Source organism: Talpa occidentalis, unplaced genomic scaffold (assembly GCF_014898055.3).
Source record: "Talpa occidentalis isolate TD23 unplaced genomic scaffold, MPIMG_talOcc4v2.1 talOcc4.7, whole genome shotgun sequence".
Classification (NCBI taxonomy): Eukaryota; Metazoa; Chordata; class Mammalia; order Eulipotyphla; family Talpidae; genus Talpa; species Talpa occidentalis.
The window spans coordinates 14,845,734-14,871,310 of record NW_023605083.1 but is presented as its reverse complement, the minus strand read 5'-3'; the positions used below and the strand labels follow the sequence as shown (position 1 = coordinate 14,871,310).

The 25,577-nt window shown below is 37.3% G+C and overlaps 1 protein-coding gene across 5 annotated transcripts in view; it reads right to left on the bottom strand.

Annotated features, from left to right (window-relative positions):
• The window catches only part of FREM1 (FRAS1 related extracellular matrix 1), a 146,957-nt gene that overhangs the window by 70,564 nt on the left and 50,816 nt on the right, over positions 1–25,577 (bottom strand). For all 5 annotated transcript variants that reach the window (XM_037491830.2, XM_037491835.2, XM_037491833.2 and 2 more), the window contains exons 8-18: positions 23,099–23,230; positions 20,790–21,134; positions 20,140–20,282; positions 15,995–16,191; positions 15,525–15,615; positions 12,699–12,866; positions 10,386–10,594; positions 9,420–9,513; positions 7,644–7,896; positions 3,614–3,808; positions 2,360–2,545 (exon numbers count right to left, since the gene is read on the bottom strand). In XM_037491830.2, the coding sequence (XP_037347727.1) occupies positions 2,360–2,545; positions 3,614–3,808; positions 7,644–7,896; positions 9,420–9,513; positions 10,386–10,594; positions 12,699–12,866; positions 15,525–15,615; positions 15,995–16,191; positions 20,140–20,282; positions 20,790–21,134; positions 23,099–23,230 (2,013 nt within the window). The remainder of the gene's footprint in view (positions 1–2,359; positions 2,546–3,613; positions 3,809–7,643; positions 7,897–9,419; positions 9,514–10,385; positions 10,595–12,698; positions 12,867–15,524; positions 15,616–15,994; positions 16,192–20,139; positions 20,283–20,789; positions 21,135–23,098; positions 23,231–25,577) is intronic.

Below are 25,577 nucleotides of genomic sequence, written 5' to 3'. Positions count from 1 at the left end.
GAATAATATTCCACTGTATCTATATACCACCACCTCTTTGTCCATTCGACTAGCAAATGTACATAGGTTATTTCTAATATGTTGGCTATTAAGAATGATTCTACCACAAACATGGGGATGCAGATAAGTGTTTGGGATAGTGATTTCACTTCCTTAGACTGTACAGCTAGAAGTGGGATTGCCAAATCATATCATATTTTATTTTAAAAACTTGAGATGCCTCCACACTGTTTTCCATAGTGTCTTCGCCAGTTTAGATTCCCACCAACAGTTCATAAAGGGTTCCATTTTCTCTACATGCTCACTAGCATTTGCTCTTTTATCAATTTGGTGACAATTTTTCTAACAGGTATGAGGGAATATCTTATGGTTCTCATTTGCATTTCTCTGGTGATATGTGATATTTAATACCTTTTCATATATCTCTCAGAGATTGAGACATCTTTGGGGAAACATATTCAAATCCTTTGACCATTTTATTTTTAGTTTTTTAAGATTTATTTATTTTATAGAAGAACTGGGGTACAGGCCAGAGGCACAGGAGGGTGAGAGAATTTACCAGACACAGAGCAAGGAGCAGAACAGGCAGATGGACAAAGCAGGAGAGGCAGGAGAGGTCTGCTGCACCATGTGGATATCTCCCTGGTAGGCTGGGAATCGAACCCTCATTGCAGAGGCTGTGGACAGCTTCACAGCGTGGTGCTCAACACGCTGAGCCAACAGGGAGACCCATTTCTGACCATTTGTTAAATTGAATTGTTTGCTTGTTGTTTTGTTATTAAATACATGAGATCTCTATGTATTTTAGATAATAACTCCTCATCTGGTATATGGTTGGCAATATCTTCTCTCATTCCATAGATTACATTTTGATTTTGTTGATTTCTTTTTCTGTATAGAAGTTTTTACTTTATTTTTTTCATACCTTCCTCCCCAAGAATTTTTTAATTTGATGTAGTCCCAGTTGATGTTTTTGCTTTTGTTACTTGTTCTTTTGATGTCATATCCAAAAATATCATTGTCAAGACCAATGTTAAAATGTTTTTTTCTTATTTTCTTCTAGGAATTTTATAGTTTCAGATCTTATATCTTAAATTCCTTTTGAGCTAATATTTTTAATAGTGCAAGATAGGTTCCAGTTTCATTATTTTGCAAGTCATCCTCCAGTTTTCCAAACACTATTTTTTGAAGAAAGTATTCTTTCTCCATTGATTATTTTTGACTCCCTTTGTCAAATATTTATTGACCATATATGCATAGGTTTATTTGTGAATTCTTGGTTCTACTGCACCAGTCTATGCCTCTGTTCCCAGTGTTTCCTTGCTGACTTTTTAATCTGGATGGTCTATCCATAGTTGACATTCCCTGTTCATGTTGTATTGTTGTCTATTACTCCCTTAAGATTTGTTAATATTTGCTTAATCTATTTAGGTTCTCCAATGTTAGGCACCTGTAAATTTTCAGTTGTTACATAACTGATGAATTGAACCCTTTCACCGTTGTATAATGAACTTCATGGTCTCTTACTACAGTTTGACTTAAAGTGTGCTTTGTCTGACATAGGTATAGTTTTTCTAGTCACTTTTAGTTTCATTTTTCCATCTCTTCACTTGAATCTGTTTCTTTGACATTGAAGTAAGTTTCTTGTAGGCAGCATAAAGCTGGATTTTCACTTTTTCTACCAATTCAGTCATTCTATTTATGTGGTCTTTCTCATATTTAAAAAGGATATGCCTCAAAAGGAGTTTAGACAATCATTTACTTCTAAAGTTTTGTCTCTGTATAATTTTGTTTTTGGCTTCTGTTTTGGCTTTGGTTGTTTTATTTATGTCTGAAATACAAGAGCTATTTAAGTGTAAGACACATTTGTTTTCAAAATTTAATGTCATCTGCTTCAATCTTTAGACTTTCTGTTACTCCCATGCTATATTTCCTATTTTTTCCACCAACACCTATTAATAATGCTAAAAGATTATGAAACCTAATCTCTGCGAGTTCCCACCAGATTTACTCTATCAGATTTATTCTATTTATTGTGAGAATCTTTAAAAACATTATTTCTTCGCTGTTTATTGTTTTAATTTGAAGTATACATGCATATATAGAGAAATTCAAAGTAGAAAAATGTGAATATTTTGAAGTCCTAGCCCAGTTATTAAGAATGATTGGGCCAGGGCCTCCCCTGGTGGTGCAGCAGTTGAGTGCTGGGTTGCGAGGCTGCCCGCAGCCTCTGCAGCGCCAGTTCGATCCCCGGCCACCGGCGAGGGTCCCAAAAAAAAAAAAAAAAAAAAGAATGATTGGGCCAAACACGTTCATAAACAACAGATGAGTTATCACTGGTCATGAAACCATGACTTACCTATACTGATGCCCATATTGCTTTTTTCAAAACCCACAGAAGGGAGTATGTTTTCCATGTAACCGAACTGGGGAGGTGAAACCAAAACAAATTCCAAGTCATCGGCTGCAGTGTCAGGGTCAGTGGCAGACAAATGGTTAATGGTAAGGGCTGCTGAGAAACCCTCATCTACAACGAACATGGTACCTGCATACAAATAATAACACAATTATGACTTAGCGTGAAATCCTCTAATCGGAATAGTGAGGGCAAATGGGAGTGATTTAAATTCCAATTCAGAGAAGACTCCCATATGCAAATAAACTTCCATGGGAGATGTTCCTTTGGCATAATTCTTCTTACAGTGAAAATATTCAGAGGTAATGGGTGGAATTTAATTTGACTTATGGAATTATATTTTCTTTCTTGTACAAGCAAGCCAGACAATAATGGAAAGACAGCAAAAATACTCAATGCTCTAGTACAGCCCTTTAGTCATTCTCAAGGAACTCTGATTTCCCTTGTGTCTCTATAGAAGTGACAAATGAAAATAAGAATTGCCAAACTGTTTTAATGATAAGCCACTAAATGTAGTTTATGTACTCTTCAAGATCAGTTGTTACCTCTGTTTGTCAGAGCGTTAATTGCCTGCGAGCTATTATGAATTGTTCATAACGAACATTTTTTTCGTGCCTTTGTGCTTAATTATTCTGCTGGGATAATGCTTCCTTTCCAGAACATTGCTTGGAAGATAGTTTGCAAATTACAATAACATTCATACATATGCTTGCATTTTTTTTCTGAGAGACAGAACATATACATAATGCCTATGAAGAGATGACTTTCTAAAAAGCAAATAAGGTTAAATGTATATAAATGGTCTCTCTGGTATACTCATTCTGTTCTAATAGAAATTATTGTGGATAAAATAAACTACTCTTTCTCTAGCAGGCAAATGATGTTTTCCCATGTGAAATTAAAATGGAATATTTGAGGACTCCAATTCTTCATCATTCTCTCTATTCTCTCTCTCTCTCCAATACACATTTACATTCTCTCTATATACAAAAATATTTAAATGTTTAACAAGTATATTTTTTTGCCCTATAATCTTTTATAGATTTGAAGATTTCCACAAATTTGCTTTGACACAATTCTTGGAGGCAATTCTTCAGGAAGTTTTCTATTTTGATTATAGTAAAGGGCATCATTTCACTGAACCACAGTTATGACACTGGATGAGATAACAGGATTTCAACAGAAAAAAATTGTCACCTATTGTGATTGAAGGTGGTTGGTTGTCCACTGGATGTACTGTGATGTTGAGATCATACACTGGAAAGGACTCATGAAGAGGAACAGATGGAAGTGGTCCATTGTAGCAACAGCTATTCACAAAAGGGCCAGCTTCTCCATCCGAAACCACCAATGTAATGGTGTCAAAACATGGCACCATGCCAATCTCATCACCTGGAAGACACAACAATAACTGAGACCTGCCTTTTTAAAAAATTAGAATACCAAGATGAAATCTATTCACACCTCTTCTACAAGTATGCACTGGCAAGGAAAGGAACTGATGTGGCTAAAATGTAAAACACAGCTTTATCCCTGTGAAATTAAATACAGTCATGAAAAAAATACAAAAACGCTTGCCCATCTGTTGCCTCTGGGGAAATCCCTGCCAGTCATCTATCACCATATGGAGGGGCAAAATGGGGCTAACAAGGGTCTGACAGTTCACAAATGAACAAGGGAGAGACATGAAGCTTGACTAGTGATGGTTTCATTCTTCCCTCATAATTGTTTAGTGTTAAGATCAACCTCAGGGAGAGCAGAAGTCACCCTTGTCCCTTTGGTAATTGTCTTCCACTTGCATTAACCACCTTAAATGAATAACCATCAACCACAGAAGTAATTATGAGAAACAGAAGAAGGCGGATAGGTGAATACGAAGATAGTCCACATTTGTCATTTGTTTCAATTTTTTCCTCGTTATCTAATAGCGAAGATGTTGATGAAATCACCTAGATAAGAAGTGACATTTTTTAAATTTTCTTTTCAGGTTTCTACCAGTGGGGTTCAAAATGGCTCCACTTAGACAGTAAGAGGAAGAAGGAAGCAAATGTCAGGATTAGAGAGTTTATCAGCACACAGGACAATCTGCTTTTGGGTTACTAGGTAGGAGTGTGTCCTTCCCATGGGGATAGAAAAGACCTGCAGAGCCTCCCTGGTGGCGCATTCCGCAGCCTCTGCAGCATGAGTTTGATCCCCAGCCAGGGAGATGCCCACATGGTGCAGTAGACCTCTCCTGTCTCGCCTGCTGCTCCCCTCAGCAGTGTGTTTCAGTCAGTCTGCCTGTTCTGTTTCCCACTCTGTCTTTGGTGAATCCTCTCACCTCCCCACCCCACATCCCACATCTCTGGCCTGTACCCCAGCTCTTGTATGCATGGATAAATAAATCTTTAAAAAAAAGGAAAAAAAAAAAAAAGTCCTACAGATTACTTTTGGTAATTCTCATGTATCACTTTGAAAAGTGCCAAGAAGGAAACAATTGTATTTGAAATTTTGATAAGTTTAGGTCACATATACTTATCAGGGATGTCATCTCGTTTCACAAGACACATTGGTGAAATCTATAGAGTATTGCGGTTGGCATTATTCTATCCGATTCAAAAAATGACATGGAAAAACTAGAGATGAGTTTATTAAGCAACCAAATGATAGGATGAGAAAACTAGGATCATAAGGAAAAAAGTGACAGAATTAGAATCAAACACTCAGTCCTCAACTTTGAGAAAAGTCCAAAATGCAGGCCTCTTATCTAATCATATTAATGAAAAAACAAATTAGCATAAAGATTTGTATTGATTATGGAGTCAATAAATTTTTATGCCTGTTATATAACAATTAGTGTTCTGGGTGCTCCAAGAGATAAAAAGGCATTTTGAAAATGTCAAAAGACCTACTACTATGTGTTAGGCACAGACTATAGTCTAATGATAGAAAAGAAATGCAATTTAGCTAGAATATCATTGTATATGTGTAGTAAGTGGAACCATATGAAATTTTCCGTGTTGTTTTACCTGTGATATGGCAACTCCACATATCTTAGTTTGAGTATGTACACAGTGCTGAGAGTGAAGGAGGCTAAGAATTTTGATTGACAATGGCATGAAGGCAGGATACACATGCCACAGAAAATCAAAGCAGCCTTTTCAGATGACTTTGTTGATTTTGTACTGGACGTAAAAGAATGAGTAGTTTTCTAGGTAGGTAAGGCAGAGAATTGGGAAGTGGAAGAGAGGACATGTAAAGAGAGTGATTTGAGAACAGAAATGGGAAAGTTCTTATAGGAAGACAGGACAGCTTTTGTTCTTAAGATAAACATGGTACATTCAGTAAATATAATTTCAACACAATGGAAGCATAGGATACATTTGCAGAAAGAGCTGGAGAAGTAGGTGAGCATTAAAATGCTAAAAAGGTACAAGGGAGGAAGAATTTTTTACCTTGAAATGGAATACAGTCTAAGGACATGATTTATGCTTAGAACTATTAACCCGAGTGTTAACAATTAAAAGAAAATTTTGGAATGACTTCATGTTTAATATTAAAAGAATAGCAAATTAATAATGCACTTTCATATTATGAAATATTATTCAATTACTAAAACATATTTACAATATATTTATAATATTTAATAACTATTTTAATAATCATTTTAAGTAATACTTTAAATTTTAAACTGCAAAATTGTACACAAAATGATTGCAACTATGTCAAAAACCTGTGGTTATAAAATAGAAAATAAAATACTGTAATTTTGAAAAGTTAATATTGATTATCTTTCTGAGGTTTAACAAGGTGAATTTTTCAAAACTTTATTATACTTTCCCTTATTTTTCAAGTTTTATGCAATGACTATGTATTATTTCATAATCATAGAAAGCAAATAAAATAACGGTGAGAAAATTATTCTTGGGTGGCCTTGATAACCAATGTATGGAGGAGAGATTGGGGCTCATAGAACTCACTGAAACTGTAGATCTTGCAATACTGTGGGTCTTTATATTTATTCATTTATGTTTAAAGATTTATTTACTTATGCATGCAAGAGCTAGGGTATAGGTCAGAGATGCAGGAGGGTGAGAGGATTCACCAGAGACAGAGTGGGGAGCAGAACAGGCAGACTGACCAAAACACGCTGCTGAGGGGAGCAGCGGGTGAGACAGGAGATCCGCTGCACCATGTGGGCTGCTCCCTGGCCAGCTGGGGATTGAACTCGTGCAACAGAGGCTGCGGATTGCTTCATAGTGCAGTATTTAACTCCTTGCACCACCAGGGAGGACTGTGGGTCTTTATATTTATCTTTGCACAGTGCTATATGGCTACCAACTGAACGAATGTTACAAGAAAATATAATATTCAAATAATAAAGCATCTTTTGAATATAGTATTTCTTCTAATTTAGAAACATAGCAAAAAAATCTCAAAAATAATTTGCTCCAATGTCCTTTTAGGTCTTATGGGAAATGTCCAATGTCCTATTAGGTCTTATAAGATCCTCACACCAAATGAGATTTATAAACATACCTGTTGTTTAGTACCTTAGACAAGACAATGGAAGAAAAGACAATTTCATTTTACCCAATTTATCTTTGCTTCACTAACCTGTAAAAGATGTTAAAATTGTATAGAAAACAACAATAAATCTTTGAATTCCTTTTCTGCCAGTCTATTTGAGATCTAGTGGGGAAATCCAAAAGAAGCACCAAATTATAAATGCTTGAGAAGTATTGAGAAACTTCAAACATACGGATTATGCTTAGCAGGATGAGGAGGTAATCAATGAAACTTTTTCCAAGATTAAGCTAGCTGGTGAACAGCAGACTTTTAAAATTATTTAATATACTTATCTTATGGAGCTTCAGGCAATTCTGATTGATTATGATGGAGAAGCTGTGATAATCGAATAAAGTCTTCTTCAGATTGACCAAAAAGCGAATGAGACGAACCCCAGGAAGAGCTAAAGATCTAAGAGGTTTCATACCTGAAACCAAATGGCAACAAAACCTGCTCCCTCTACACTCTTGGAATCTCATTGTATTACTGAGGTCAGAGATACTTCTAAATATGGTGATCATGCTTGAAAAATGGGATATGAGTTGTTATAGCTTCTTTTTAAAATTGGAAACAAAAATTAAGATTAATAGATGGTCAGAGTTCAGCAAGGAGTGAAGTTAAAAATTTGCCATGTTGCTTGCATCCCCTCAGTCAAACTAGTCATGATGTTGTTACTTACCTGTGTGCTTGTAAGTCACCATCCCTGAGATAACATCTCCTTGAGAGAATTGATCCACCGGGACACCAGCTTTTCTCACTACCCCATGCTGAGGTTCTTGAACTATTGTAAACATCAGTTTCAAGTCATCACTGTCCATATCAGTAGCAAAAATATATTCAGAAGATATGACTACTTCTTCGCCTTCTAAGCAATGCATCATGGGGATGAGGTCAGCCTTAAGCACTGGTGGCTCATCATTTACAGGGAATACCTACATAGGAAAAAAATAAAAGCATGTTTTCAAAGTAAAGAAAGCAGTGACAAATTGCCCAACTGGTAACCCATAGCTCATGTAGGAATGACAGGCATTTTCCATCTTCCAGACACATGAAACAATAGCCATGGAATTTGGCCAAACAGTCTGCGTCTTTTAACTTTCCCCATATGAACCATCTTGCAAGAAATGACCCACATGAGAGATATTTTAGGTAGGAATGGGAGAGTACAGTTATGGTTTGGGACTCAAAGCTCTCATTTGTTTCTAGACAGAAAAAAATATAAATGTAATATAAAGCATTCTTCACCAAAGCGCCCATCCTCCTTTGTTAAATTCACACATACTCTAGACGAAATCTGGTCCTTGTGGTCTGATGCATTTCCATTTACCACATCAAAGTTATTTATATTTCAAATTACTTGATGATTACAAAGCTTTTCTCCACCTCAACTTCCTGCCACCCAGGAAGTTTCTCAGGACTTACAATAAGCAGCAGCTGCATTTCAAACATTTTGAGTTAGATCTGAAACACCATAGCCATTAAATCAATGCAGGGTTTCAATTTGACATAACATTTTTCTCTCACTGTCATAAAAATAAAGCTCCAAGAAGAAAGAAAAGGAAAGCCTCATGGTATCACACTGGCTCTCTGAACTAAAAAGATAAGGCAGAATTTGAAAAGGCATGTTTTCTAAATGGAAATGAAAACCATTTGTCCTCTGAGTTCACAACCACAACTTGGTGTTTGCTGTGAGTTGATTTATCAAGTCTAGTCTGTAAATACTCTCAATCCTACATTTCCTTCCCCTATGCTTCCCCCAAAGTGATATTTTTTAATGTTTATTTTTCTTGAAGTATAATTAACGTATCATATTGTTTCAGGTGCAAAAATGATCATTGTAATCATTTGGTAATTTATAACTACAGCAGTGGTGAACAGAAAAGAGGGCTAGTCAAGAAAACCAGAGAATAGAGATGCCAGTCAAGGTCTCCACAGTCATTTTAATGACTTCAGAAAAGAAAGTGAAACTTCTTGGGTCCACATTTCCTTTGTTGTAAAATGGAGTAGCTGGTTAAAGCCTATCTCAGCAGTTCAGAGTAGAAGGTGGGACTCAACCTTGGAGGGAACATCCTTCCATCCAAAACGCACACATACACACACACACACACAGGCTCAACTCACCCTGAGTGGGATAATTTAGACATACCAGTTCATCTAATATTCACCATTTGAAGGTGTGGGAGGATTGAGGTGTATGGAAGAAAACCCATACAGACTTGGGGAAAAGGTACAAACACCACATAGTGGGTCCAACTGGGAATCAATTTTTTTTTCTTGTCAATGTTATAACAAAATGACATTGAAGAAAGTGATGTTGTTCAAGGTCCTGCTATACAAAGACATAAGCAGGCATGTCTTTGGACTCTGTGTTCAAGTTCTATGAGGGAATACCCTAAGAGGTTTCTAAACCAAAGCTTTATTTCTATCTAAACCAGAGAGAAAACTTTCCTCCTACCTCAATATGTAGAACACATTCTGCTGAATTTGTGCCATCTGTAACCTCCAAGAGTATGTCATCCTGAAGTTCCTCTGATCCATCATGCTGATATCTGTGGGGATATTTGTCACTGATCTCTCAAGGCCATGTGAGAGCACATTGAGATGCAAGATACAAGGGCTCTTCCATGTCTTTGGCCATGTTATCGATAAATAAATAATAAAAGAAACTCAGCATAAATGTAAAGTCACATATTTAACCACTCAAGTGTCCCTAGTGGTAAAATTGCTCCATCCTGAAAAAAATGTGATATTTATACTCACAACATTTCCCCAAACCAAAAGGCAGCCCTTCAAGTCATCGCAGTAACAATGGAAAATGGTTTTTACAGAGTCTCATTTGGTAGAAGAAATGAAAGACCTTAAGGAGAGGGGAACCACTGCAGTACCATAAGTTAGGGATTTCTCCATCTCTGACTGTCAGAGACCCTATTCCTGCTCCATGTCTTGCTTACCCAGCCTTCTCTACTTGTTTGGCTGAAAATCCCGAGCCCAGCAGAATAAATCAAAGGTTACACTAAAGACCTCAATCAGCAGAATTATATCCCAGAGTTTCCAGGATTATGAAATTGGCTTATCTTAAAGCCAGGTTCAATTATATAGACTAGTCTTGCAGATTATTTCAGTCCATATTCATCAAGTTTGACTGTTACCTCTTGTGATTTATGTAATTGCAGCAAATTTAATATTCATGGCAATTAATTTTTGTTGTTCAAATATCCTTAGCAAGCCAGAAGGAAAGGAAATTTCTGAAATGAAATAGGAAATTTGTCATTTTCCTTGTCATTTGTCATTTTCAAATGACCCTTGAGGGTACCCATATTGGTATACCCTCAAAACATTGGACAAACATTATTCTGCCTCATAATTGATTCAGACGGCAACAAAAGCTCTAAAAGAAAAAAAAGCCAGTAAATGCTCTAACCTAACTTTTAAGGTATGAAGCTCTCCCCAAGAAAATGTATCCCCTGTGTTTAGAGGAAATCCATTCAGCTCCACCCTTCCATATGGAGGCAGTCTCTGCAGGGAGAAGTGAATGTTGTCCAGTTTTGTATCCACATCAGAAACCAGAACATGCTCTGTGCTGATGACACTTTGACCTCCCTCAAACACTCTCAGAGGGCTGGTATATACCTGGAAAGGAGAAAGGAAACATTCAAGCCTTGTTCAGTGAGGTACTCCTGAAATCAAAACTCATGATGTCAACATAAAACTTCCAGTACCGTTATCATTGTCAATTAGTTTTTCAAGAAATTGGTGAAGACATATTTCTAGCTGACATCTGTGTAGCAGAAGCAGCAACCCAATTGGTTATTAGCAGTGACACTAAATGGATAAAATAATAACATTCATCATCATGTCCATACCCATCCTCACTCAACACATACATACTTCAATCTACAAAATGAACAAAACCTATATCAAATTCCCCTACAGTAAGGAATACACCTCTTTTTTCACCCCCAAAATCCTTAAAGCCTTGGGAAATGGATTGAAGCTTTTAAGCATGAGTTGTTGAGTATATTTAGAGATGCAAGTAGAGCAAGCAAAATAAAGATTCCATAGGAAAGAGATTTAAAATAAGACTGAAACACTAAAGCCATACAGATAACTCTTTAAACTAGAAAAACCCACTGTTCAACCAAGTAGTAATTCATTTGTAAGTGAAAAATAAGTTTGAAGAGCTTGAGATATTTTATCACCATATTCATTCAAAGCTGGTAAGAAGTGTTTCACAGTGAGATCAGCTTACAAAATTACATACAATATCTTCACTTTGGAAATTTGTAAGGCACATTAGTGTTCAATGCTCTGAGATCCTACAGTAGAAAAATCTTTTGGTTTTGTTTAGCCTATCATTTCCCCATGTTTGTATCACTACATAGAAGCAAAAACAAGTAGATGCAGCTGGGCTGCCAGGTTATTGGCACCAAGGGCCTCTCAGATGGTCTGGGGTGAATTCCCGGCTAGTGAGTAGACATAGCATTCTCCAAAAAGCATCCACTATTTTAGAGCAGCTGCCATTGCCAGAAAGGAGAATGTTCCTATTTAAAAATAATGTTTAGGTAGGCATCTGTTACCTATTTGAAAATAATGTTTAGTTTTATGGATGGGTAAGTCCCTTGGTCCTTTAGGATAAGAACTCTGCCCTACAAATATGCACAGGTAGAGAGATGGTAAGGAGTGGGCAGGAAAGGGAACATTAGTGCTTCCCTGGCTATAATCCAGACAGGTACCTGCAAAGGTAACCTCTTTCCTTAGGGATGAGATATGTAGGTTCAGTCCCCTCTGGCTGTTAGTGAATAGGAAATCTTACTTTGTCTTTCTGCTTTTGAGGGGAAAAAATATACCCAGGAATAGCCATACTAATTAAGTCAAATATTCTTTTTGTAAGATTGAGTGATTGATTGATGCATACAAGAACTGGGGTATAGGCCAGGGTGTGGAAGGTGAGAAGATTCACCAGAGACAGCGTGGGGAGCAGAACAGGTGGATCTATTGAAATACACTGCTGAGAAGAGCAGCTGGCGAGACAGGAAAGGTCCTGTGGGTTAGCTCCCTGGGCAGGGATAGAACTCATGCCACAGTGGCTGGCAATAGCTTGATAGCACTGAGACTTAATCCCTGCACCACCAGGGAAGCCCTGTCAAGCATTCTGATATGGAGGGAGCAGGGTCTGAAACAAATATATTAAATGCTTATCTTGAAGATACGATGAAAAAGGTAGCATCTCTTTTGTAGTTGGTTTTTAATGAAAGATCCAACTGCTTTAAAGCTTATATAAATTTTGAGTTGGACAAGATAGGATGGAAGAAATTATCATAATTCATTTTGGAAAATTAAAGAGCTTATTTTGATTACAGAGCGAGCAGCATGACTATCTTGTGGTGAGAGCAAATAAGCCCTCTGGTTACTAAAAGACCTGTAATTTAATCCCCTTCCCTGATCAACATGCAAAATGGAGAGAAGAAGGGAGGGGAGAATATTTTGATAAGGCTTTGAAAATAATGTCAAATTCAGCACCTAGAAAATCTCACTGTTTAGGTAGAAAATCCCATGGGAGGTAAAAGATTTCCCCTCCCCATGCTTTTTTATTTTTTTCCTATATTGTAGTTAGAAAATAAAAAAGCTCTTTGAAATAGTCTGGAGAAAAGTTAGCATTTCCAGTAAATCTTAAAGTCTTTCTTTTTTTAGGCCTTACCTCCTTTTCATCCTTCATATCAAACACTGTACATACCTCAGGAACTTGATTGTCCACTGGAAGAATCACAATGTTGAAGCAGATCCCATACAAAGTGCCCCCATGCTGGTTAGTGATGGAAAATGTGAACTGAACATGTCGTAGATGGGGACCTATATCTTCCATGGGAGGCATGTAGGCCACTTTCATATAGTTTACAGCATCCTGCAAAATATATTGAGATAGATATGTGGGTTCTGATTTATGAGACCCTCAGAGACTTGATCTAAGAAATCTGTCATGTTAAATGACATTGAATACTGTAAATGCCACCATCACCAATTTGAAGATTCCAAAAAGCTACTATTTTGTCACCTTTTCTAAAAATCTGGAAGGAAAACCACAAAGAAAATAAGTAAATATGTCAAGTGGTTGAAGGCAGCCAACTCTGTAATGATAGGAGATTTGAATTTCAACCCAGTTCCACCATGAAGTAGTTATGGGATAGTGGTCATGCTACTTAAACTTACTAGGCCTCTTTTTCTTATCTGTTAAATGACTAAAATAATAGCATTTAGCACATGGGGTTGATATATTTATTTACATTCTCAAACTACAGTTATATTAGGCATCATTAGTTCCAAGCCACATCAGCAGCTGCTGCCTAAGTTCTGGTCACCATTATTGTGACCCTGTAGGATTTCACACTGGTATCCACAAGAGTATGGAAAAGGTTAACAAAGGATGTTGAAATGCAGTAGACTGCCCTCCCCCCAAAAATGTATGGAACTCCTAATTCTCAATACCTAACAATGATATTATTTGGGAATAGAGTTGTTGCAGATTTAATTGTTTGATACAATATAAATTGTATACTTTTTAATGTAGAGAGAGATATACGAGAAGGGGTTGGTAACAGATGGCAAAGTGGAGACTGGAGTGATAATATACAAGCCAAGGAATGTCAAAGATGGCCAGCAAACCACTAGAAGTTAGGAAAACACAAGGAAAGCATCCCCTACAGGATTTCAGAGGAGTGTAGCTCTGCCAATATCTTGATTTCAGATTTTTAGCCTCCAGAAGTATTTGACAACAGATGTCTGTTTCAAATCACTCAGGTTGTGGTACTTTGCTATGGCAACCTTAGAAAACTGGATAAGGCAGTAGGGCACTGGATAAGCTGAATTTGGTGGAATGAAAACATGTCTCAGGTCCCTAAGTCTTGTTCACAAAACAATGCAAAAGACTGTGATGAATTATAACAAGATTTTAAAGTAATATTCAACTTGATCAAACATTTACAAATCAATATCACATGCTTACTGGAAATATGCAAGCAGAAAGAATGACTAGCTCAAGCATTTGTCCTCCCAACAAACAAAAGTCCAGGACAAGATAACTTTGCTGGTGAATTCTACCAGACATTCAAATAAGAATTAATACTAATCCTTCATAAACTCTTCCAAATAATAGAAGAGGAGGTAGCACCTCTAACCCGGTTTTATAAGGCCAGCATTTCCCCAATGCCAAAACCAAGACAAGGAAACCACAAGACAAGAAAATTATACACTAGTGTCCCTGATGAACATAAATAAAAAATCCTCAGCAAAATATTAGCAATCAATTTTTTAATACATTAAAAAGGATCATCTACCATAATCAAATGGTATTTATTCAAGAGATGCAAGGATGGCACAACATCTGTATAACATACCACATTAACAAAATGAAGGATAAAAATAATATGATCATCTCAATAGATGCAAAGAACTTGACAAAATTCAACATCTATATGTGATAAAAGGTCAACAAACTTGGTATAGAGGGAATTGAATCAATACAGTTTGTATACAACAAGAAAAGGATGTCCACTCTCACCACTTTTATTGAACATAGTATTGGAAATCAACAGTTAGAAAAAAAGGAAATAAAAGATATGTGAATTAAAAGAAGTAAACTGTCAATATTTGTAGATAACATGACAGTATTTGCAGAAAACTACAGATTCCACCAAAACAAAACTATTAGAACTAGCAAATTAATTTACTAAAGTTGTAGGATATAAAATCAATATATAAAAATTTATTATATTCCTGTATACTAACAGTAATCTATCATAAAATAAATTAAGAAACAATTGCATTTACAATTGCATCAGAAAGGAATTTATTTGGGGCCTCCCCAGTGGCGCAGTGGTTGAGCGCTGGGTTGCGAAGCTGCCCGCGGCCTCTGTGGTGCCGGTTCGATCCCCGGCGGCTCCCCGGCCACCGGAGGAGGGTCCCACATGGCGTGCAGACTGCTGCTCCCCTCAGCAGTGTACTTCTGTCCTTCTGCCTGCTCTGCTCCCCGCTCTGGCTCTGGTGAATTCTCTCACCCTCCCGCGCTTCTGACTGTACCCAGTGCTTGTATAAATAAATAAATAAATCTTTAAAAAATTTAAAAAAAAAAAAAGAAAGAAAGGAATATATTTTACCAAGGAGATAAAATACGTGCACACTGTAAACTACAAAACAGTGATAAAAGAAACTGGAAAATATAAGTAAATGTTAATAGAGTCCATGAGAAAGGGCTCAAAGAATTTGTATTGTTAAAATTTTCACACTACCCAAAGCAATATACAGATTCAGTGCAATCTCTATAAAAGTTTCAAAGGTATTTATCACATAAATGGCATAAATAATTCTAAAATGTATGGAACCACAAAAGATCTCAAATAGCCAGAGCAACCTTGAGAAAGAAGAACAAAGCTGGAGGCATCATGGTCCCTGATTACAAAGTTATAATAGTATTTGAGACAGATGTCAAAGGCCAACACTAGACTTGCTATATTCTCTTGGAGAACATTTCTATCACGTTTGTCAACATTTGCACATAACATCATACCTGAGTGAATGACGTCAGCCCTACAGCTGTAGGATTTTTGGTTAGCTTTGGTATGCTGTCCACCATGAATAATTTCCCAGCATCCAAGTGTCTAAAAAGAAACATGGGCGAATAGGCTATTTTTCCAAATACAAATATTCAATAGAATAGTCCACTACCAAACTTTTTGATAATTACAAGGCTCAATAGGAAAATAAAAGTTACACCAGGTTCTAATCTTAAGTCCAGTATCATCAATAGCATTCTCATCATAATTGCAAAAGTATGTCCAGAATTTTCTGCTTGCCCATCATAAAAGGGCATCATGATTCTCATAAGTTTGAGATTCGAGTAAATGCTGAATTTAGTATACATTCATGTCCAACCAACAGAGCAACTGAACCACAGTACTAAATATTGATAATTTTGACTGTCTTATCCTAAATTATAACCGTCAATGAATATCCCAGGTGATGACTTTTCTGAGATACCTGTGACTGGAGTTGAAAAATGGAGGAGTTGTTATTGTGTAGAGCAGCTCCCCATCATATGATTCTGTATCTATAAAATGTAAGTGTTTCTTAGTTATGTAGGCCACCTCAGTTTCCTTGACAACCAAATGTCGAGAAACTCCAGGAGCCTCTTTTGGAAGCTGGTCATTCACTGGAGTGATATGGATTGTCACCACCTGGAAAAAAATGATTGGTACCTTTAATTTGAAATGCCAAAAAGACATCAAAGATGACACCCCACAATCACCTACACTTAAGATGACATTCAAAATCTGACATTTATAATATGCTTTCACTTAAATGATTCAGGAGCTGTTAAGAATTTGAACCAAATATGGAATATTTCCAACCTCCATTATATTTTAAGAATATAATTTTCACAATTACAGTTTATACAGTCATGAGTATATAGAATGCTAAAACACAAACTATGTTTCTGATTATATTTCTATACTTCCTTCCACCAATATCTGTGATTACTTTATGTCCCTCTAATCATTCATTGATCCTAGAAAACATAACATAACTTTTGGTCACTCATTCTCTGTATACATATAACACATCACCACATCCAAAAGTTACTACTTATAAAATTGCCTATATAGTGATCACATCCCATTCCACCCCCATGTCTAATTCCTACCATTAATGACCTACCTCCAGCTCTCATTTCTCCCTTACATTATTGTAACACCTCTGGTAGCCCTGAATATAATAGCTAATATAGATTTTTCATACCCCTAGTGTTATCTTTAAAATAATAAAAGTCAACTCAGGTTATTCACCTCCTCAAAAATTTTATACCACCACCAGTTATTCAACCTCCCGAGCATAGTACCCAAGACTCTCCACGGTTTAGACACATTCTAATTTTCAACTTTATCTTGCTTACCTTTCAACATTAATCCAGCACTGAAATTGTGTGTAATGGACCCTATCTAAGTATTTAAACATGCTTTGGACCATGTTGTTGTTTTTTGGTTTTGTTTTTTTAAATCTAGAATGCTTTCATCCTGCTTTCTCCAGCAATCTGAATCATCCTTACCCTTGAACACATTTCTTGAAATTGGAATTGGAATTGTTCCTCAATTGGAATTGTTCCTCAATTTTGCTTATCCCTCAGTAAACATTTTTTATTCTAAATTAGTAGTTTACATGTCAATCTTTCCTACGAGAACAGACGTACAGTGCAAACTACAGGGATTTGGCAGTGAATAGCTAAAGTCCTGAGTATACATTAGTTATTGATCCTGAACAAGTTACTAAACTTTTTTGAGAGTAAACATTCTTATTTGTAAGTTAAGCTTAATGCCATCAACCTCATAGATTTGTCATAAGGATAAAACAGCACTATGTAAATAAAATGCCTGGAATGTTGTAGGTGCTCAATTATATTCATCTCTATACTCCACAAAATCTGACACTGTATTTTGTGTTTGCTAACCGAATGACTCAGTTCTCCCTTTACCCCTGTTTATCTTTTTAAGAATTCTTAAAACCACACTTAAAATTGATAGTGCTAGAGGGCAAGATGTCTTTGCCAACTGCTTTTATCATCCTGTTTGTTTACAATAATCCACAAATGGTTGCAAGAAAGCAATTACTTACACTCTTGAAATGGTACATTTGCTTGGGCTGACACAGCCTGAGGCATGAAAGTGTACTTACTCTGATGTTGTGTTGTGTTGTTTGTTTTTTAATATAATCATTGAAACATTGATCAGCAATGCCAGTTTTGTCTACAATGATGGTATTCACAATACCCAGTTTGAAAATGACATACAACGCAAAAACTAAACTATGGTTAAGTTTTTGTTTAGATATAGAAAAGTCTGGCATATCAGCTCAGCCGCCTACAAACTGTGCTCCCTGAAGCAAATTATTTAATTCCTTTGGGATTCAGCTTTTCTCTCTGTACATTAGGAATAATAATGATGACTATCACAGCAAAGTGTTCTCCAGATCAAACAAGTTAGCTAGCAGTGCAATAAGTACCTGATAATATGTGATCAATAAATCAATTCTCTGTATCTCTCCTTCATTGCTTTCTGAATGCATGTCAGCAAATTAAGCATCTTCTGAAGCATTTCAATAATTAAAAACTAAAACGAGTTACCAAAATAAAGGAACACAATGAAAGTCATTTCTCCAGTCTCTGGGAGTCTGTGTCAAGATTTTTTTTCAATTATAGTTTTTTGCTAATCTACAAAGTTCAGAAATTCTCTATGGGATCTCCCAGCCATAGTATGGATCAGTGAGGCTTCACTTAATTGAAAAACTGGATTTAATAAGGAAACAATAGTTATTGTGCCTTCAAAGAGACCATTTTCCATGCTAATTTATTCTCCAATGTGTTTTTTGTGTAAAAAGAATGTATAAGCCTATTTTTTTATACCGCTGTAGTAATTCTTGGAGGGCACATTTTTCAACATGCTTTATGATCCCCTTAGTTGATGTGTCTTTACATATTTATTCATGTTTAAACAATTATTGTGTGCATGTCTGTGAGTGAGAAAAACTGATCTTAACAAACTCCACAGAGAAATAAAGTGTTCTCATTGTACTGAAATTGTCTAACAAAGACATTATTAAACATCCATTCCCAGACAGTGGAAAATTAATGCCCAGACCAAACTTTGGCCTCTTGCTTGCTGCCTTTACCTCCTACTCTCCAGACTAGTATGGCCACATGCCCCCACAGACAGACTTGTAGGGAATCAGAAGACAAAATGATAAATTGGTATACAGAATGACAAACCTGACTGACTCAGAATTAAGCTCACAATATGACACTTTACTAGCTGGTATCTGGCTTTCTTGTAGGCTTGGGTTGCCCTTTTCCCTGCCTGGAGCTGAGATTCCTGCCTGATTCTGTATCTGGTATCTTCCTTTGAAACTACTCAGTGCTATATCTCACTGCCAGTAAATTTTTCCAGTGTCAGTTTTGCCCACCCCAAATTCTGATCTGACTTTGGATAAATGCCCACCCCCGTGGGTGCCTGTCCTTTCTTATGGCCATATTCATTCATTCCTCTCCCTTCCACTGCACCCACAGATCTTTGAGACACTCCTGCCTTCTCCCTCCACTTCTCGGTCCTCTGTTTGCTTCTCTCTCCTCTTCTGATTTCCCACTTTCCATTTTACTTGTAATTTTATTCTCTCCTGGTTAAAATCTCTTCAGGCTTAAGCACTTTAAAGCCCTCTACTGAGAAGGATAAAGAAGGAAATAATTTTCTGAAGCAAATTGAGTGGTTAAGACAATCATGGCAACCAAGATAAAAAGAGGGAGAAGTTTCTTGCTAATATGTACAGATTTGTTGATGTGTGGATCATTCAGCAAGCTCCACCCCCACCCCAGGCTAGGTCTTTTTATGTCATCTGATATGAAATATGAAATCACTATAATGTGAGGCCATTATTTGTTGTATTGGATCAGTTGTGAGCTCACTGCTGGCAGGAATTCTGAATTATTCATTTCTGTGTCTTTAGGCATTGATGTCTTACTCAGAAGAGAATCCTAAGAAATGTTTGCTGATTCCAAAATGAATACCTTGGTTCTTTCAACTTTTATTGAAATTAGGAAGAAATAAGAAGACCCAAATATTTGTTATGGACTGGGGGAGGTCTAAAATGGGGAGGTAATATGTATTAACGCTTTATTCCTCAAGAGTTTCCAGCAATTAATGTGTGCATAACAACAAAAAAAAGCATCATGTGTGCATTCTGTTAAGATTTTTTGTGTTGTAAATTCCTGATATCTTTGAAACTGCAATTATTAAGGGACTCAAATGATCATATAGACTGATGATTGTCTTTCCAGCTAGGACATCTAGTAATGTCCTACAATTTAAAATGTATTTCAAGTATTCAACATAATCTGCAACTATCAGTTGTTCAATGAAATGTACAGAAACCACATACTTCCTTTACTGGAAATAAAGGCAAAGAATCTCTTCAGGTAAAAATCGGTCTAATAAAACAGGATGAAAGCTACATCAGCATAGATGCCCCTTATAGCCTCTTATTCTTCCCACTGAATTCTCCTATTGGGAGATCCAAATAACATCTCCCAGATTTGATATCCATGGACAAGACTGGGGAAAGTATTAGATATAGACCTTTACCTGTGGTGCTGAGAGATTTGGAGGTTCATGACTATCCCATAGGACAAATTCAAAAGAATCTTCAAAGATTTCTCCACCAAAGTGACGATAGTAAATAATGCCATTAAATAGATCCCTCTGAAGGAAGCCAGGGACAGGATAGCCTATTGAGTACACAAAACACATACACTTTTGTAAGTATCTGCCAGATGTTGGGGTATAACAATACTGGATTTATCTCCAAATATCTTCTCTGCCTAGCAGTTTGTGTGGACCCAGGGAATATTCATTAAATGCTTTGTCAAGGTGTGTCAATTAAAAAAAGCCAAACATTAAACTTATTTAGAAAAATTAGCATAAGAAAAAGTATTTTCAAGAAATAGTCGTAACACTGACTACTTGATCCCTATTTTGCCAAATTTCTGTTCTACCTACTTCCAAGAAGGAGCTAAATATCTGTCCTATCATCTTGTTTTGCAGATTTAATTTTTCTTAATGTAACAGTTACTTCAAGATTCAGCTGTAGAACTTTCCACATGTACGTCCTTGGAAAGATAACTACTCTTAAATCTCAGGCTCCGCATTTACAAAACTGGAATAATAATTTTAAAAAAAGATATTCATCATAGCACAGATTCTGACACAAAGGATTTTGACTGCCCAGAACTTACCTATCTGGCCCGGACCTGGCTTTTTCATGATCTCTCCAGCCTGCGGAGGTTTTGTGATATTAAAGAAGATGTAGTCATCACTAGAGTCCATGTCTGAAGCTCTTAGCATGGATCCCTGAATCAGTACGGTCTGCCCCTCCTCCAATTCAATCACAACATTGGTTATGAGGAATGGGGGACTGTCATCTTTGGGCAATATATTGATGGGAAACTTATGGCGGATGCTGTGATGGCCATCAAATATTCTGAAGACCACAAAATCTTTAGTGGAGTCACTGTCATCATGATGATAGCGAATAATTCCAGCCTGAAGGTCAGCCACAGTGAAGAGAAATCCTTTACCCCCTGTTGGAGAGAGCAGAGAGCTGATTGAAAAGGGAGGTGTGGAGGTGACAGCTATAGAAAAAGCTAGAGCCCTACAGAAGAAGGTATTGAGGAAAAGATGTGGCCAATACTTCCCTTGGCTGACAAAACAAGTGTTGGTTAAGTGGGCTCTGGACACTCACAGATGTGGTCATGAGTACCTGCTGTAACACTACCCAGTGCAGACTTGTGCTGAGTATTTATTTGAGTGTCATTTATAGAACAGGATTAATAATACCCACCTCATAATTCCTGATAAGAATGAGGGAATTTAAACAACGGTAAACTGTAATAAATATTATCTATTCTTCAACTCATTACTATCATCCCACATGGCAGAACTTCTCAGAGGAATAATCTTAAATCAGTAGCATCAGCACCACCTGGGAAATGAAAGTTCTTAGATCCAGAATTTCTGAATCAGAAATGCTGGAGTTGGAACCCATTAATCTGTGTTTTATCAAGTTCTCCAGGAGAGTCTAATGCATGCTAAAGTTTGAGAATCACTGGTTTATAGATCAAGAGCTAGAACTGTGGTTTCAAATGATCTAGGTTCAAATCCCATCTCTGTCTCTTTCTATATTTTAGAACAGTCAATTTCTGTATGTTTCCAGTTACTCATTTGTAAAATAGTTATAAAAACAGAATCTCACTACAGAAAACTGATATAAAGATAAATTACATAGAATACATTGCATCTGACACAAAGTAAATGCTTAATAAATATAAGTACTATTTTCTACCATCCCTGAACCCAGGCCACCATTGCATGATGGGCTACCACTTTCCATTTCCACAGTATTGATTAGCATTGCTTCACTCTCCAACTATTGCCCAACAGCCACTTACTGCTTCTTTCTCAGTAACAGAATCATAGATGAAACCATTTTAAAATACTGAGGTTACCAGACTCTGTGGGGTAGTTTATAAGTTGGCACTGAGGGATAGTTTATAAGTTGGCAGGTGATATAAATGCAAGTCATTGTATCAGGCTCCAGGAAAAGTTGTTAAAGAGAGTCCATTTAAATGGCATAACTTTATTTTCCTTTCTTTCTTCCGTCCTTGAATGCAGACCTGAAGCCTGGAAGTGTAAGCGCCATCTTGTGACTACTGGTGGAGCAGAAAGAGCTGCTGGCCTTACAGATTGGATCAGAATGCCTACCCCCAGGCAATTGCCCATTTAGGAAAATGATGAATTTTTAAGACAATGTAATTGGCTTTCCTTTGCATGGAGGTGAATTGCCTACCTTAACTAATATGCCCAGACTTAAGCTGGCCTCCAAATGTCCTGGGATTAGGTAAGCAAATTTACCATGAACTTAGCTTTTTATTTTTAATTGCAGAATTCCCTAATCACAAATGTTGACAAATAAGAACTCTCTGATTTATAGTTAGGCAAACTAACACAATGGAATTGAGTTAAATCCTCTGAGTTCACTACAAGGAATGTAAAATAATTTTATTATCATAAAATATGAATATTATTTTTATTAGGGCCATTACCTTGTTAACTACTATCCTTATAATTGCAAATCCATTTCTTTAAAACTGTTACCAATCAAATAATTTTTACTAAAGTATTAAGAAACAGAAGTGCTTCTGTTTTTCAATATATTTCTCTGAAGTAGAGAAATGAGAGAAAAATATTTTCACTCCCAACTGGGATAAAATCATCAGTTAAGGAGGATATTTAAAAGGAGCCCAACATGCATCCAGAAAACAAGACTGAGATTTAAATCATGAGTTAAACATAAGGTATCCTCTTCAGCCACTGATGGAAGCATCCTAACAGATTCTCAACCTCGAAAGATCTCCACACTTTCTGATATGACAATTTACTTAGAAATGGGGCTCTAGAGATGCTATACATATCTTATTAAATATAAATTGTTTTTGAGAAAACGCTCCTTAGATGCTTTTCGAGATTACAAAGATTGATCATTCACCTCCTAGTGTAAGCCGTCCATGCTGCAAGCCATCCACGGTAACTAACTGGACAGCACGAATATTATCATTGTCAACAATCTGGAAGTGTTCCCAAGTGATGGGTCGAGACTGTCCCTCCAGCAGATTCAGACCTAAAGAGAAAGTAGAAAAGTGTTCTGGAAAATTCTATTACAGGCCAACTTGACTAATGTAAGACAAGATACATGAATTTTCACTCAAATACACTGGTTGAAAAATTTTATTTTCAAAAGCTTTTTAAGAAGCTGAAATTTAGTTTTTATTTTTAGCAATATTCTTACTTTTAGTACAATTAACTACAATTCAATAACTGGTTCCTTATGATATATCCTTTAGAGGCATCATGGTGCCAGAAAATAAGTAATGAAGGAAAGAATAGATGTGCTGTTCAGTGTCCAATAGTTCAAAAATGCCCACAGTGTTTCAAGGCTACATCCAGGTATTTCAAGTAGGCAAAGAATTGGAAGTACTTTTACATATATACTGTGAGCTCAAAAGCAGCCCACAGGACAGAAAATGTAAAGTGGTTAAATATGCAAATACAAGCAATGATGCCCTGGGAGTTTTTAATGATGTGAGACACAAAGCTTCTGACATTTTGCAATGAAGCCTATATTTTAGTTTAGCATCTAATAAGGAAGGGACTTTTGTAACCAAAGTGATTAAAAGAATCATAAAACAGATCTGAGCTGTTTAAATAAATAAAGGAGTTGATAGAACTAAGACAGTGGAGCCAGTGAATGCTCGCTCCCCTTCAATCTGTCCAGTCTCCCTTGCCTCCCCAGTCTCCACCATTAGTCTCTCTCTTGCTGCAGTGGCCCCATGAGGGTTCCTACAGTCCTCACAATTGCAAAACCCTGGCTGCCACCATTACTGCAGCTGCTCATCTGGGTAGTTACTTCCACTGCTCTTCTGGGCAAGAGTCGTTTGGGCATCACCTCCCTTGTGACCCTGGCCAGCACCTACCCCATGGGACTCAGGAAGTCTGGTCAGCAGCTGCTAAGAGGGGTCAAGTAACACCACCTGGATTTGTGGGGAGCTGCATCAGTGAGGCAAGCTGACCAAGGTGAGGTGGGAGATGGGAAGGAGCTGACAGATGTTCACCCTTTCCGCACCCCAGCTGACTCCTCCCACACATAGTGATTCCATCTCATCCTGGACATTTCAGCACTACAGAGCTTACGTTCTTGTGAAGCTGTGACCAGCTCAGTCCACGGCATCTACTTCCTTCCTGACTTCCCTTCCCCTCCCCCGACTCGCTGTCAGTGTAGGGTTAGCACATACAATGCACTTCAGGGTCTTTTTGCTGGGGAACCTGGGCTAAGACATATAATACGTGGAAAACAGAAGAAAGAATGGGGAAAGGGGACAGTGATGGAGAAGGAGGAGACAGGCAGGGGGAGGGGAGGGAGGCGGCCATAGCAGCAACAGTGGGAGGGGAGAGGGCAATAAGAGAATGAGGACTAGGGCCTTCCCGGTGGATCAGTGGGTTGAGTGCCACACTGTGAAGCTGTCCACAGCCTCTGCAGCGTGGGTTTGATTTCCAGCCTGCAAGGGAGATACCCTCATGGCACAGCAGACCTTTCCTGTCTCGCCCACTGCTCCCCTCAGCAGTATTTTCGGTCCTTCTATCTGTTCTGCTCCCCGCTGTGTCTCTGGTGAACCCTCTAACTTTCCTGCCCCTCTAGCCTTTACCCCAGCTCTTGTATATAAATAAATAAATCTTAAAAAAAAAGAATGAGGGCCAGCACATATAAAGACTCTGAACTGGCAATAAGGGTATTCTAACTAAAAGGCTTCAACACAGAGAAGGCATCAAGGCACACAGTAGAGCAAGCAAGAAGACTGGAAGTATATCTACAAAATACTATCAGTGGTCATGTCTTCGTGGTAGAGAAATAAACAAATTATTCATTATGATTTCACTTATTTATTCATGACTATTCTATTTTACCTATTTTTCAGGTTGTCAATGATGAACATCTATTCAGCTGAAAATGAGGTAAAATTCATTTTTAAAAGGATCCCAATATCCAAAGCAGCCAAACCGGATGCAGAGCTGTCTCCATAAGCCTGAGGTTCACAGCTCACACATACACACACACACACACACACACACACACGTAGATATTAAGTCTCTAAACGCAAGCAATAATTGACTTAACATGTGACCACTATTAAAATTTGGGTTACCAAGTCCTTAATTTCTCTCCTTATCCTGCTAACAGAGGTAGAGAGGGACATAGAGTGTCCAAACAATATATCAAGTCTGTTCACCTGACATCCTCATCTATACTAAAACCCATATTTAAATGCATCTGCCTGAGTACATGCGTCCATGTGCAAGACACAGACACACACACACACACACACGAGGTGTCATCTGATGATTCAAGCCATACGCAGGTAATTTCCCCTCAACAGAATATGGCACCCACCATCTGTATGCATGCGTTTGCA